Raw genomic sequence first — 16,830 nt, 5'->3', positions numbered from 1 at the left:
TGAGAAAAAAAGAACGCACTGGTGAACTCTGCAACACAAAAAGGCCTGGACGTCCATGGAAGACAACAGTGGTGGATGATTGTAGGATCCTTTCCATGGTAAAGAAAAACCCCTTCACAACATCCAGCCAAGTGAAGAACACTCTCCAGGAGTTAGGCATATCATTATCCAAGTCTACCATAAAGAGAAGACTTCACAAGAGCAAATACAGAGGGTTCACAAGAGCAAATACAGAGGGTTCACCAGAGCAAATACAGAGGGTTCACCACAAGGTGCAAACCATTCATAAGCCTCAAGAATAGAAAGGCCAGATGAGACTTTGCCATGCAATATCTAAAAAAGCCAGCCCAGTTCTGGAACAGCATTTTTTGGACAGATGAAACTAAGATCAATCTTTACCAGAATGATGGGAAGAAAAAAGTATGGAGAAGGCTTGGAACGGCTCATGATCCGAAGCATACCACATCATCTGTAAAACACGGTGGAGGCAGTGTGATGGCATGGGCATGCATGGCTTACAATGGCACTGGGTCACTAGTGTTTATTGATGATGTGACAGAAGACAGAAGCAGCCGGATGAATTCTGAAGTGTATAGGGATATATTGTCTGCTCAGATTCAGCCAAATTCAGCCAAATTGATTGGACGGCGCTTCATTTTACAGATGGACAATGACCCAAAACATACTGCGAAAGCAACCCAGGAGTTTTTTAAGGCAAAGAAGTGGAATATTCTGCAATGGCCGAGTCAATCACCTGATCTCAACCTGATCGAGCATACATTTCACTTGCTGAAGACAAAATTTAAGGCAGAAAGACCCACGAACAAACAACAACTGAAAACAGCTGCAGTAAAGGCCTGGCAAAGCATCACAAAAGAGGAAACCCAGCGTTTGGTGATGTTTATGCATTCCAGACTTCAAGCAGTCATTGCCTGCAAAGGATTCTCGACAAAGTATTAAAAATGAACATTTTATTTATGATTGTGTTAATTTGTCCAATTACATTTGAGCCCCTGAAATAAGGGGACTGTGTAGGAAAATGGTTGCAATTCCTAAACGTTTCATACGATATTTTTGTTCAACCCCTTTAATTAAAGCTGAAAGTCTGCACCTATTGCATCTCGGTTGTTTCCTTTCAAATTCATTGTGGTGGCGTACAGAGCCAAAATTATGAAAATTGTGTCAGTGTCCAATTATTTCCGGACCTAACTGTATGTAACCCTATTTCCCCCACCCAATCTCATCTTGGGCCTCTCTAGGGAAATACTGCTCTGGTTACATCGGTCTGAGTGGTGCATATCTGCTGATAACAGAGGGCCCTGAGTCTTCCGCCTGATGGTAGAGGGGAATAACTGGACAGGCTTCTGGGGCTGTGCCCGAATTCTACTTTAGGTGAAGCGCCTCCATCTTGTGCAGCCCCCAGCTGTATTGGGTGAAGTATCTGCAAAAAAACTCCCCCTTCCTCCCAATATACTTCAATCTCAGACAGGAAGGTATAGGTAAAATGCAGCAGCTCTTTATTTGGTCTTCCTCTTTAGCAGCCACAGGTCACAGCAGTTGAAGGATCTTCACCTTCAGGATGTCCCTGAACTCACTCCTGGCCAAGGGCACCAAGAGTGGTTCTTGCTCTTCCCCTATCCCCTGGTGGGATAGGAGGTATTGGTTGACCCACACTCCCCGGAGGGAGACCTCAAGCCTGCCAGAGCCCTGACAGCTTGTTACGGGAAACCTTGCCCCTCTCACAGTAGGGACAGACTGACTAAATAGGAAGTTGCAGTACATTAAGTAAGCTCCAGTAGGCACGGCCCTGTGTCTCTAATTGGACACATACAGTAGCCTGATGATACTACCTTCACTGACTCACTGCACAGCATGTGTGGGGAAAACCCATGATTGCTCCTGGCAACCTGCCCTTACCAGGTATTACTGCCAGGAGGAGGACAACTATAGCCCCAAACTACCTAGGCTACATATATATATATATATATATATATATATATATATATATATATATATATATATATAAATATATATATATATACATAAAATTTATATACAGCTTGCCTTTTGCTTTTTCTCCTGCGGTGCTGGGGACAGTAAGTCTGGCTACATTTGTACCCCTTTATTCTTACACACATATATATATATATATATATATTTTTTTTTTATATATATATATATATATATGTATATTTACACACACACACACACACACACACACACACACACACACACACACACACACACACACACACACACACACACACACACACACACACACACACACACACACACACACACACACACACACACATAGTAGGACTTAATGTGCACCAGAAACATTAAGTCCTACTACTTCAGTACCTATATATGCAAGAATAAAGGTGTACAAATATAGCAAGACTTCCCCAGTGCCGCAGGAGAAAAAGCAAAAGGCCGTGGTGCTGGGGACAGTGTCTGCTTGATCACACTGCAGAGTGGCCATGCTTCTCAATTGGATTCCCCGCAGCGTTAATCCTTTTGGGCAACCATAATTGCGGTCACGGCACCAAGGACATTAAGTCCTGATACATCATCTGTGTATAGGTACCTAAATCGCATACTGCACAGGGGGGAGGGATAACTTTCACCCACAGGTGCTTTGTTTCAAGAAAGTTTTTGTGCTGAATCATTTGTAACATCGTCCGAAGAAGAGATCATTGCATCTCTTAAGCTCCCACAAATAAAAGCATTTTGTTAGCCACAGAACGGTATCGACTATCTGTTTTTGATTATTAAGCTTGGCTAACACGGTACAGATACCGCTACACCTATATATAGGCTATGCCTCCCCCCTGTGCATTATGCGATTTATGACCTGAGGTGTTAAATGGTCCCTGAATGCTTGTGATGTAAGAGAGTGTATGTGTGTGTATGTATGTATGTGTATGTGTACGTGTGTGTGTGCAAATCTTAATAAAGCACCCACAGTGTGTACAGCACTTTACAAAAAGTGTGTGTGGAGGGGGAGTGTATAACAATGGTGTGGGTAGGTATTGAAATGTAAGAGGGCATTGCATTTCTGTCCATGTGTGTGGCTACTTTGTAGTTTCTATTGGTATATAGGGATGGAATTACATTGTACATATGTATGTGTAAGAGACAGGTGTGTGTGCATTTCAATAGTGCAGTATTTATAGACATGGGCTTTAGCACTCATGGGAAGAGAGGTCTCTTGTCTCTGTGTAATGGCTCATGAAGCTGCAGACTCGGTTTAGGCCACCGGTGAGTGTCCCGAACAATTTCATAAATTTGTATTCATTCAACCGTCTCTCCTTCAGTGTTGTAAGATTTCCTTTGAGTATTGCCACTTTCAGATCGTTCATCTTATGGCCAGAGTCAGAGAAATGTTCTTGTCAGGACTGTCTCTTGTTCCACGTTTGATGCTGTGGCGATGCAGATTCATTCTCTTGTTAAGCCCCTGTCCCGTCCAAGCAATGTCCAGATGCACTAGTAAGTAGGTGGCATCTAGTCCTTATAGGATGATCCAATCATATGCACCTGGACTGGTTTGCAGACTTCGTGGATAGCGTCACGTGATATATTGAATGAAACACAAAGAAAAATCATAGTGTATACTGCTAGTTAAAATTACATATAACATAATAAACATACACACAGAACTCCAATGACAAACATTAACATAAAACACAAACACACAGAAGCTACAGTAAATGAACAATTAAACTAAACTATTAAAAATACTGAAAACAACTATGTTCAATAAAAATGGAGATGGCTTGTTGAAGAAGATCTGGTTATAAAACCAGAATCTTACTTACAACACCGCAGTTTGTTTCAAGCATGTGAGTCCAACTGTGGCAAGACAGCTCCTTCTCTCTCCTCCGTCACTGGGGGGGTGAGGGGGTGTCTGCAGAACGTCCCAATATCACCGGTGCACTCCGTTGTAATTTGTAACAAACCCCTGAGGAAGTGACGAAACATAACGCGTAGGGTCAGAGGTCAAGGCGATCTTGGAGAGGTGTGTGTGCAGTGTTTCAAGCGTGGGGCATCTTTTCAGCTAATCAGCAAACAGCAGCTTTCCCCCGGAGAGCACATCAAGTGTTTGAAAATTACAACGGAGTACACGGGTGATATTGGGAACCTCACACAGATGTGGCTGGTCTTACGTTTTGCTGAACCCAAATAAATCTATTTGCTCTAGCTCAGCAAATTCAGTCCCATTACCGGGCTTTCTCAGACCATAGCTTTGTGGGGGCAACTGGACCGTGTGGGAAACCATAGTCACAAGAAACATAACCAGGACTACCTCTGTATCTGGTGGATAAGAGTCAAAGCTCCTATCTTTTAAAAAAAATTACTTACTGTGAATTGTTCTTAATTGTCAGAGAAGAAACATCTCAAATGTACATTAACATGCCCCTTTTGGTTATTTGCAGTGGTTGACAAATCACCAAAAAATCTACTCGCCACACAAAAAAATCTACTCGTCACCTAGTACCAAACGTGTGCTGCTTGGGCCAATATTTACTCGCCCGGGGGTTAAATCCACTCGCCCGGGGTGAGCAAATGTATAGGTTTGTCGAACACTGGTTATTTGCATATAATTATACAATTTTTTAAATGCAAGTTCAGAGGTACAGTATGCAGACTTAAATGGGCATTACATCGGTTGTTCTCAATAGAGATGGGCGAATCCGCTCAAATCTGTTTCCCAGATTTTCTCACATTTTCCCCCTAAAATCAGTTTCATGGTGTAAAATCCACAGACAGATTTTGACGGTTTTAATCTGTGCGGATTCATCAAAATCCACCATTGGATACAATCCATTCTTCGATTTCTAGAATCCAACCTGCGATTCAGCAGTCCGTTGGCGGATTCTTAAGAATCGACCAACGGATTGGTGAATCCCCAGATTGGATTCTACAAATCCGTTCACGGGTTGTGGAATCCGCGGAATGTATTGGTAATAATGATAAACAAAAACGTGAATCCCAGATTTTGAGATTTATCCGCGGAAATCCGGGGACCAAATGAATCGGCCGATCCGCTGCGTGTCCAAATCCGGCAAAATGTTTATCCCATCTCTAGTTCTCAAGTGATATACAGTAGGTCCAACATAACCGGGACCGATAAGGTGTCGGATAACCTTAAATGACGGATAATACTGAAATATGAGGGGGGAGCGAAACAAATCAAATATTAAATGCAGTATAAGTATGTCATATAGTTGATTTTAGCTGCTGGTGAGGCGGCGGCAGAATAGGAGAAGGCCACGGGAGTGGAGCAGCACAGGAGGAATACAGCTGGTAGCTGGACAAGAGGACCATGTCAGCGGAGCAGAGGAGTTAGACAGCTGGCGGCGGAAGCAGGAGAAGACCATGATACCATGTGAGAGGTTCAGGAGCAGAGCGGCACAGGAGTACGGCCGTGGAGGAGCTGCGCTGTAACAGCTGCAGAACTCGGAAGTCAGCGTGCTCCTCCCCGGCCGTCCTCCTTTGCCGCTCTGCTCCTGATCCTCTCACATGGTATCATGGTCTTCTCCTTTCTCCTACTGCTACCGCCCGCTGTCTAACTCTGCTCCGCTGACATGGTCCTCTTCTTCCATTGCCAGCTGTGTTCCTCCTGTACCACTTCCCTCCTGTGGTCTTCAGTCCTCCTTTTCTGCCGCTGTCCACCGTCTTCCTTCTCTTCTGCCCTGCTCCACCGAAGCCAGGTAATTGAGAAGGAGGGGGGGGTTGTTAAGAGGGGGGGGGTGATAAGAGGTGGTGAGAAGAAGAGGGGGTGAGAGGAAGAGGAGGAGGGGGTGAGAGAGGCACTGTATAGTGTGATATTTTTTTTGGGGGGGAGGGGGTGCAGATGTTGGATAAAACAGAATGTGGGAAAACCAACATGTCGGATGTTAGATACTCGAGATGCTACTGTACGATGCAAACATAACCAATGAATCTTGAATACTTGAATGTAACATTTTAAATGATACTGTGATAGTCTGTTATAACTGTGGCCAGTTCACATCTGCATAAAGTATAAAAATATGTCATTGCTGAGTCTGCTCACAAGCACAATATTAAACACTTTACTACCACTATTATTATTCATATTTTTATTGTTTATCTTTATTTTCCCAGCATGTTCAGTTGCCTTAAACATGACGGAAGACAAAAAATAGCAACACACATAAATGCAAATATGGATAATTGCATCAATATATACATTTTCTGACAGGACAAAGGAATTACCAAGAAATTGATTAGGGGACTATTTTGCAGGCTGAGAAAATAAATATTAAATAGAAGACAAGAACACCCAACTGGTACCAACTGTGGGTTTATGTAGGAACATTCAGACGCCATTTATTTGCAAATATTTCAATGGTCAGTCTCATGCTACCTGTTTAGAACGTACAGGTTTCTAACTATTTTTAGTGCTGGACCTAGGGGTTCTCCTGTATCAATTGTGATTAACGAGCTATTTCATTACTATTAAGTAATTGTTTGTTATGGATTTCCCCTTTGTTTCAGTTTATGTATAGAGCACTTTGGTTTGTTTTATATGTGTAGTCACCAATGTGATTTATTCACTATTGTATTATTTAGTCTAGTTATACATTCATTTATTTTATTTATTGATAATAAAGTATTATTTATTAATTAATTCATCATATCATACTCTGCAATGAGTGCTTTCAAGAGGATGTTCTTGTCTTCTATTTCATAATTACTCCTTATCCCCTTTTGCACCTTTGTTATTATTTTAAATACTGTGTATTAAGCTGATGAGAGAGTCACCTTCCTCCTCCCCCCCCACCCCTTACTCCCTTACTGAGAAAATAAATACTCAGCAAATCTCAACATGTTGGGAACAGATCACTCTTGTAGCTCCTTCGTTGTCTATTATCACTAAAAGAAGCAGGGGAAGAGGTGCCGAGAGAGAAAGAGAGTAGGGTGGAATGAGTGCAAGTAACTGGAACATGTTTTTATTTCTTATCGGCTTTGAGGACTGATGGGAAAGAAGTGTGTATCAGAGTACCAGTGAATAAGATGTACAGTCTGAGGATAAGAGTGCTGATTAAGATAGGAGTGGGTAGAGGTAACATAAGAGGAGAGACAGAGTTTGTGAGAATGATGGAGTGGACGTGTAGCTATGTACCTATAAATGAGATTTGAGATAGAGGGAGTGCTTTCAATGTGAAGAGTAGGATATGAAATAAATAAGTATGTAATCCAGCTTCATCAATCACAAAAGTTGAGCAACAATGTCATACTGAGAGGAGCCTACTGTAATTAATAGTGCGTGTATTTCTTCAAGGTTTTATTCCTGTTTTTTTGGACAGCAGTCCTATCATCTACATCCATGGTAAAAATATAAGGCGATGAGTGTATTAAAGCTGCAAATGGGCAAAAGTGGGAAAATATCTGCACACTAGGGTCTACTTTTTTTTATACCACAGGATCTGGATCCCAAGATAACTAATTTTCAGGCAAGAATTCTTGCTTGCTAGACACAGTATGGCTGAGTGGTCAGGTTTGCTGTGGCACCCAATAGAAATCTGCAACATTATTGGGAGATAACGCAAAAAAACTCAACTATCTTGGGAACCAGGGTTCATGGAGATCAGGGAACCACAGATCAGTTCCAGGGAGCCGCCTTGTTAAGGTACAATAAAAAGAGAAGGGGGAAAAAAAGACTGCAGCTTTAAAGCCTTTCAGCTTAACAACTGTTGTTGCAAAGCACAGTTTCATATTTGTCAAATAAATCCCATTGATAGCAAAGGGGTGTTTGATTAATAAACTGTATGTTGCGTGTAGTTGATGTTATTGCAACCCTTGGTACACTCCGTGAAGTAGGGCCCTGCTCTCTTCTCAGGCACGTCTGGTTCTAAGCAAAGGACTGCTTCTCTCGCTGGTGCTCTGCGTATGTCCTTCTGTACTGCACCACGGGTTGCAATAACAATGACTTCATCTGTACTTCCTAGTCGGGAGACTTTAATAAATAGACCCATAAATGTATTAAACCCATTGCTTCTAAAGGGAAATTTGTATTTGCTCAATGTGGCGCATTTATGAATGCAATATATACCAAACACATTGATCCTTTTTTAAATGTGTATTATGAGTACTGTACATTTGGAAAATAGTGCTAAGTATAAGGCAATGATGGCTCATCAGGTGCAGTGTTTATACACATGCGCCACCTAATATTTAAATCACGCAATGCAAACATATTGTGCCAAAGAAATGTCTGTTTACATTAAATAAATATAGTCAACATTGTTTACCCAAGATGCGAGCCCCGTGCCTGCAAGCCCTGTGCCTGTGATTCCTGTGCCCTTTTGTTCATGGAGGTTTAAACACAATGTTCTACCTTCCCATTTAGGGTATTTCCAATAAATCAGTAGCAGAGAATTCTGATGTGTTGTTGCTTTATCTAAAATACTTATAAGCCTTTACTAGTGTTATCTATGAACAGAGAACTGTTCCAATTTGATGTTAGACAAGTGGAATGTGAATACTGTCCATGGAATGTAGTATTTCAGGCTACAGAACAGAACTCCAGCGGTAATGTTAGCTTCTCATGATGTTAGTTTGTGGAGTAGCTCTGCATCAACGTACAGATGCAGCGGCCGTTATTCGAACAAATCACGGAGCCGTTTTCGTGTGCACTGCTGTACTCCACGCGGCATTAACGCGGCCAATCACGCCAGGCACACGTGTTTATCGCGGTTGCTTTGTTTGAATTTCATGGATTCTGTTTCTTTGGGTGCAATGAAATGAATGAATTGTAATGTGTACAGTACTGTGCTACTGTGCTACCGTGTCAATTTCAGGTGTTTAAAAACCAGAACTCTAAAATGCCATTTTCTGCACTCGCCTGCACTCGCGTCTAAAGGCGGAAGAAATAACGCGCCATGACATGGGTATTCCGAGGTATACACAGCGTGAAGTGTTCGAATAACGGCCGCTGCATCTGTATAGCCAAATTGGTACCAACTTTAATATTGGCCTTAGACACGAGCATTTAAATTCTTTAAGACCTCATGTGCATTTTCTTTTACTTTCACATTGCACAGAGACACACTTCTTCTATAAGTACCAATGTGGTTAATAACTATCCCATCACCTTATGTGCTATGACTAGTGAAACTTAATATTTCTGGGATATTATAATTATTTTACTTGAAAGTTGCATCTCTCAAGTGTCCCTTTAATATGAACATGTAAGTGTAAGCAAAGTGTGATTAAACAAAATATCATGCAAACACAAACAGTGCTGATTCTTCTTATACAGTAGAGACCTCATAAATATAATTAGCTTAAACTTCTTTACCAATCCACTGTCTCTTAACCTTTTCAAACAGTGGGAAACAATTGAGGTAGATGTATACAAATCAAGAATTAGAATCAGCACTCCAGTCTGTATATATGGTAATGAATAATGTAAAGCCTGGAACAGGGCAACCAGAGGGACCCCTCAATCCCTAAATTACATTGTAATAATCAAAAGTTGCAGCCCTCATAAAGAGAATTAATACACAAGAGCCAAGTTAGAATGAAGCAAAAATAAAGTGTATTAGCTCATAGTGTTTGGGCTCGTTTTTTGGCCTCCTTATATGTACCACACCCAAATACCAGCTTTATTTTGTATTTTTTACATTCAGTACAGTGGAGCTCACAGATAAGTATCTTCTGATTTGATTTACGCTACGTTTGTCTCTGAGTGTGAGCCGCCACCGTTTATTGTAGTGTTGATGTTCTGTTATTATCTTTCAGTATGTGTGTGTATATATACACTATACGCTAATACACTCTATTTTTGCTTCATTCTACCTTTGCTCTTGTGTATTAATTAAGTAGTAATCCCTGAAGAACAGGGCATTACTGGCCAATAATGCCCTGGCTGGAAGAGTTGAAGGCCCGAGGCTAAGCCGAGGGACTTTAACCCAGCAAGGGCATTATATATCTTCTGGGATTATTACTATTATAGGCTAAATGTAGGCTTATTTCATAAATAATAGACACCTTTGTATAGTTAAATAGATTTTTTAATTAAAATAAAATGGTAAATACATGAAACCACCTCTATATACGCTTACACTGCAGATATCTATATCTAGGGTGACCAGATTTTCAAAATAAAAAACCGGGACACATTTATAAAAACATTTTTAAAACAAATTACATCACATGACGCACCCCGTTGCCATGACAACGAGACACTGACGTCAGGCGGTGACATGTTGCCATGACAATCTGGCATCACGTGATGCCTCGGCGCCATAATGCATCCCGTTGTCATGTCAACTTGATGCAGCGTGACGTCATGGAGCGTCTCGTTGTTATGGCAATGTGCATTACGTGACGTCGCGCGGACATGTTAACGGAATTTGGAGGGGAGGATACAGCCAAAGGCAAGATAAATATATAATAAATAGATCTAAAACATGTTGTTATCTCCGGGTTAGCCTTCAATAGAAGGTGGCAACCCTTGCTGCAGTGTGTGTTTGTGCGTATAGAGGTGGGGGCTGCAGTGTGCGTTTGTGTGTATAGAGGTGGGGGCTGCAGTGTGTTTGTGCGTATAGAGGTGGGGGCTGCAGTGTGTGTTTGTTTGTATAGAGGTGGGGGCTTTGCTTGGGCCCTTCAACTCTTACAGCCAGGGCATTGTTTGCCAAAAATGCCCAGTTTGGAGGGGATGATTACTACTTCAAAAATGTATTTATTTCCAATTCTTAACATAACACAAACTCTCGTCTAACCCCCTTCCCTCCATTTCTCGCTCTCTCAGCTCCCTCATCGTGTATGTGTGTATGTGTAATTAAAATAATTAACAAATTAAAATTAAATAAATAATTGACATAAATTAAAATTAAATAAAAAAAGTAGGCATTAATTAAAATTTAGACATTTTAAAAATGTGACATTCCTGACCTTGTATATTACACTTTGCAAAATAGGGTCTCTTGTTGTCCTTGTGGCAGTCAGTGACATCACTGCCATGCAGGGACGCAGACAGCTTTCCCGGGGCCCACAACCCACGTTTCGGCGGCCTTGCGAGAACCCCCCTTCTCACACAACACCTCACTCTCACCCCACCTCACACTCCCCAGTCACCCTTTCCTTCCCCCCCTCTCTCTTACACCCCCCATGTATTTTTCTTCCCTCCCCACTCAACCTCCCTCCCCTCCTCATATCTCCCCCTCCTCATATCTCCCCCTCCTCATATCTCCTCCTCATACCTCCCCCTCCTCATATCTCCTCTTACTTCCTAATATCTCCCCCTCCTAATATCTCCCCCTCCTACCTACCCGCATCTCCCCCTCCTCATCCTCTTCCACTCCCCGCATCTCCCCCTCCTCATCCTCTTCCACTCCCCGCATCTCCCCCCCCCCTCATCCTCTTCCACTCCCCGCATCTCCCCGTCCTCATCCTCTTCCACTCCCCTCATCTCCCCCTCCTCATCCTCTTCGCGCATCTCCCCCTCCTCATCCTCTTCCACTCCCCGCATCTCCTCTTCCACTTCCCGCATCTCCCCCTCCTCATCTCTCCCACTCCCCGCATCTCCCCCTCCTCATCTCTTCCACCCCCCGCATCTCCCCCTCCTCATCTCTTCCACTCCCCAGATCTCCCCCTCCTCATCATCCTCTTCCACTTCCTGCATCTCCCCCCCTCATCCTCTTCCACTCCCCGCATCTCCCCCTCCTCATCTCTTCCACTCCCCGCATCTCCCCCTCCTCATCCTCTTCCACTCCCCGCATCTCCCCCTCCTCATCCTCTTCCACTCCCCGCATCTCCCCTTCCTCATCTCTTGTACTCCCCGCATCTCCCCCTCCTCATCTCTTCCACTCCCTGCATCTCCCCCTCATCTCTTCCACTCCCCGCATCTCCCCCTCCTCATCCTCTTCCACTCCCCGCATCTCCCCCTCCTCATCTCTTGCACTCCCCGCATCTCCCCCTCCTCATCTCTTCCACTCCCCGCATCTCCCCCTCATCTCTTCCACTCCCCGCATCTCCCCCTCCTCATCCTCTTCCACTCCCCGCATCTCCCCCTCCTCATCCTCTTCCACTCCCCGAATCTCCCCCTCCTCATATCTCTCCCCTCCTCATCTCTTCCACTCCCCGCATCTCCCCCTCCTCATAACACCCCCCTCCCCTCCTCATAACACCCCCCTCCCCTCCTCATAACACCCCCCTCCTCTCCTCATAACACCCCCTCCTCTCCTCATAACACCCCCTCCCCTCCTCATAACACCCCCTCCCCTCCTCATAACACCCCCCCTCTCTCCTTCTCCCCCCTCTCTATCCCTTCTCCCCCTCTCTCTCCCTTCTCCCCCTCTCTCTCCCTTCTCCCCCTCTCTCTCCCTTCTCCCCCTCTCTCTTCTCCCTTCTCCCCCCCCTCTCCCCCTTCTCCCCCCACCCCCCACCACACCACTTGTTTGCCCTACCCCACAGCAGCCCGTTTTACACCCCCCCCCTGCAGTAGCCCGTTTTTTACACCCCACCCTCCCACCAACCCGTTTTTCACACCCACCAACCCTTGCAGCAGCCCGTTTTTCACACCCACCCCTGCAGCAGGCTGTTTATCACACCCACCCCCCCCTATCCACCCCTGAAGCAGCCCGTTTTACACACACACACACACCTTAGCACATCCTCCCCCGGTACTAAGTCCTGCCCCCGGCATACCCTGACCTCCAACCAATCCTCTGCTTCTACTCTAAAGCCCCGCCCCCCGGCATCCTGCTATTGAAAAAAAAATACTCACGGCCGCCGCATCCTCCTCACACTGCTGCCCCCGCGCAACGCCGCCAACTCGCGCACGGGACCAGGGGGAAAACCCGGCACATTTCCGGGATGGACCGTCACCCGGGACAGCCCAGAAAAAAACGTGACTGTCCCGGCAAAACCGGGATGACTGGTCACCCTATCTATATCCACACACTGCCGCCCCCTCAGTGTACACACACACGTACACACACAGCACCTCTACAGACACACACAGCAGCTCAACACACACAAACTGCTGCTACACACACACACACACACACACACACACACAACATCACACCACACACAACACAGCACCTCTACACACACAAGCACACCACACACACATACACACACACACACACACACACACACACACACACTGGAGCTCTCGACACACAACACAGCACCTCTACACACACAACACAGCAACTCTACACACACACACACACACACACACACACACACACACACAATACAGCAGCCCCTAACACACAAACTCTGCTGCTACATACACATGCTACACCCATAAACACTGCTGCTGACCATGACACACACACACACTGTAGCTCTATACACACACAGTAGCTCTATGCACACACATCAGCTTTACACACACACAATCCTTGAAAAAGAACGCTGCGACGTTCGAAATGCATTGGATGGGTCTTTTGCCACATTAAAGTGCCCTTTTAATCATTTTTTTGTTCTGGTTTCTTCCTGCTCCGTTTGTGCTGGTGCGCTTTTTGGTCTCCCTTTTCCCTGTATTACACACAAACAAACTGCTGCTACACATACAACAGCACAACACACACAACACACAACACACACACACACACACACACACTGCAGCCACAATAAAAAATGCAGCCACTTACTAAACTTTGCACTCTCCCCCCCACCTCTACACACAACACAGCACAACACAACACCTCTACACACACCTCCCCCACACACACACACAACACTTCACCTCTATACACAGCACCTCTACACACAACACAGCACCTCTATACACACACACAAACTGCTGCTACACACACATGCTACACCCATAAACACTGCTGCTGACACTAACACACACACACTGGAGCTCTATACACACAAACACAGCACCTCTACACAGATATACAACAGCACACACATACTGCTTTTGACACACACACACAAACTGCAACCACAAAGAAACTGCAGACAGCCACTTACTTCTTTGCAGACCCCCTACCCCCCCCCCCCCCCCCCATTCAACTGAATCTGCTCAGAAAATCTCAGTCAGCTCGGGAGGGGGAGGGGTCAACCCGTGGCTGATACTTCCTGACCAATCCCCTGCCCTGTCTCAGAGCTGTTATTTCATTCTAACCAATCCCCAGCCCTGTCTCAGCTGTTCTGAAAGCTGATTGGCTGGAAATAAACACATTGAAAACTGCACTTTGCAAGCTGCTAAAATTCCAGGCAATACTGATTGGATAATGCCCGGAATTTTAACCAATCAGAGAGCAGGGTTTTCAATAATGCCCGGAATTTTACTGCTTTAGCCTATAATCCTCTTTATGAGTGTGTGCTACCAATTTTGATATTAATTGAGCTAAATGTTTATCTCATGCATGGGAGAACACAAAGCCAACATTTCAGGCATGATTTCAGTATCAGATATTGCTATTTTAGGTTCTATGTAAATTTGAAATCCTGATTTGACAATTAGATAAAGAAACTTCCAAAGTCTCTATCCTAGGTGCAAAGTACTTTACCTGTGTCCCTGTGGTTCTTGATACAACAATTGTTGAAATACTTACTCTCTAGACACCTTCCTGTTTGTATTCAGGCAAAGGGAGTGAGATGTTGGAACAGTATGAAGACACAATGAAGATAGAGGACATGTCAAGTTCTTCCATGTTTGTTATATAGTTCTCTTCCTGCTGCTTTCTAAACATAAATTGCATAGTTAGCAAATCATTTCAAAACGTATTCATCTCGATTTTGACTTGAATATTGTATTTACTGCTTGTGGATAATACCAAAATGTGTTTCTCAAATGTCTTGTGTTTATGAATAAAAACAAAGAACCAATTTTCTAGCAATCGTTTTGTTTTTTTTTTGTGTGTAAAATATAAACTAAATCTGTTTTGTTTGTTTCCCAGGTATCAGAAAGGATCGCAGGGGAGGACGTATGATGAAGCACAAAAAGCAGAAAGAGGAGCCGGAACAGAAAAATGAAGTGAATACATCAGAGATTCGGACCACCTCCATCTGGGTGAATCCTGCTGTTAAAAGCATGAAGCTGAGTCCAGTGTTATCCCTGACAGCCGAACAACTAATCAGTGCCTTAATGGAGGCTGAGCCACCGATTGTGTATTCCGAGCATGACTCAACCAAACCGCTAAGTGAAGCTTCCATGATGACCCTGCTTACAAACCTCGCAGATAAGGAGTTGGTGCACATGATTAACTGGGCAAAGAGGGTGCCAGGTAGGAAAACATAAAAATATCCTTACAGTTAATGGGGTCATAGCAAGTGAATCAAGAAAGTGGTTATTATAATTGTTTGGTTTTCTACAGGTAATTTTATTTTTTTTAGGTACATAGGAGAGCAACATATATTATGGCTATTTAATGAATATATTAGATTTTGCTAAGAAATAGAGATGTGCAAACGTTTTAACCCAAATTCATGAACCATTTGAAATGTGCTGTTTTTCGCAGCAAAAACAATTGCACTGTTTTCAAAGTTCACAAGTAAAGGTAACATTTGAGACCCTGAAATATGGCTGTTGTTTATTATCAGTTATGTGAAATTTGCTTTAAGCTGTTTCTGTATACGGTAGGTGAAAAGACTGGAGAAGTATTGGAATGTTATGTTCTCGATGATTATTGTATTCCAGTATGGACATTTTACACGTCATTTTGGGGGCTAATTTCCTTTGAGTTTTAAATCATGCTTTTTTTCTATATGCAAAATAACATAGATTTTATGCATACCTAATTTTTAATGACTTAGGAGAAAAGTGTCAAGATTTTTCATGGGAAGAGCCCCAAAATTTGTTTGCAATGCCAAATCGGCGTTATTGGCTAGCACTCTGGTGGTCCTTCACTGAACATCATCACATTTGTACTAATTTTCTAGGGAAGAAGTGAATGAAAGAGGAGCACTAGTAACCTCGCAACCATGTGAGAAGCGATTGTGTGGTCGCAACATGCAGGAAGGGCCATAGCATTCTAGTGCCGTGACCCTTCCATCACTGAAAGGGTTAACGCAGCAACCTATGCTGCTCAAATGACCATGTGTTTTCTAATTTACCTTTATGTGAATTAGAAGGTCACCGGAGGTCGGGGGAAAGATGTTCAGCTCAGGGTCGTCGTACCTGCTCCCCAAACCCTCTTCCCCCTCCAGTTCCCATAAAGGTAAGGTGAAAAATAGGGAGAATTGCTGCTTTTGAGAAAGGCAATTGTGGTAGAATGGAAAGTACTACCAGGGATTGTAATTATATCACACTTGTCTCTTAGAGATGAAGTGAAAAAAAGGGGGGTTACATATCGTCAGCGTTCAGTGCCATGTAAATAATATGCGGAAGTCAGTGATGCATTTAGTGAGAACACAGTGAGAAGAACAGCCAGGAACAGCAGGAGCCAATGTCCTAGCAAACTATGCCTGCATGTGCAAATACAAGAAAGGAAATATTTCAAAGTAATCTCAATGAGGTGAAAAGAAACGTTACAAATTAAAACCTTCCATGCCTTCTTTTAATTTTGGCAATAATCCATGGCTTTAATAAAAAGCTATTGGAGAAATGTGTGCAATAAAAGCAAACATAATCTGTCTGGATATGTATAAAGTGGCAAACCAATTAACTGTGCTACTTTTTCTTCTTCGTTATGTTCACTATAAGCCACATGGACATGGACAAGGGAACAGGAATCAGACACAAGTAAAATCCACTGGGAACCAGGGAATTGGGTATCTAATGGGGCCATAAGGTTTTCCATAAGTGGCTCAGCTGTCATATTATCAGCGGGTTTCTCAGGGAGTGTGCGAGACTTGAAGCAAACGCTGAGAAATTCCAATGGGCAA

At 43.6% G+C, this 16,830-nt stretch overlaps 1 protein-coding gene across 2 annotated transcripts in view; it reads left to right on the top strand.

Annotated features, from left to right (window-relative positions):
* Positions 1-16,830, top strand: part of ESR1 (estrogen receptor 1) — a 284,615-nt gene that overhangs the window by 148,265 nt on the left and 119,520 nt on the right. For both annotated transcript variants that reach the window (XM_075596522.1, XM_075596521.1), the window contains exon 4: positions 14,904-15,230. In XM_075596522.1, coding sequence (XP_075452637.1) covers positions 14,904-15,230 — 327 coding nt within the window. The remainder of the gene's footprint in view (positions 1-14,903; positions 15,231-16,830) is intronic.

This window comes from Ascaphus truei, chromosome 4 (genome assembly GCF_040206685.1).
Source record: "Ascaphus truei isolate aAscTru1 chromosome 4, aAscTru1.hap1, whole genome shotgun sequence".
Lineage (NCBI taxonomy): Eukaryota > Metazoa > Chordata > Amphibia > Anura > Ascaphidae > Ascaphus > Ascaphus truei.
The sequence above is the reverse complement of the archived record's forward strand: the minus strand, read 5'-3'. Positions and strand labels throughout refer to the sequence as shown.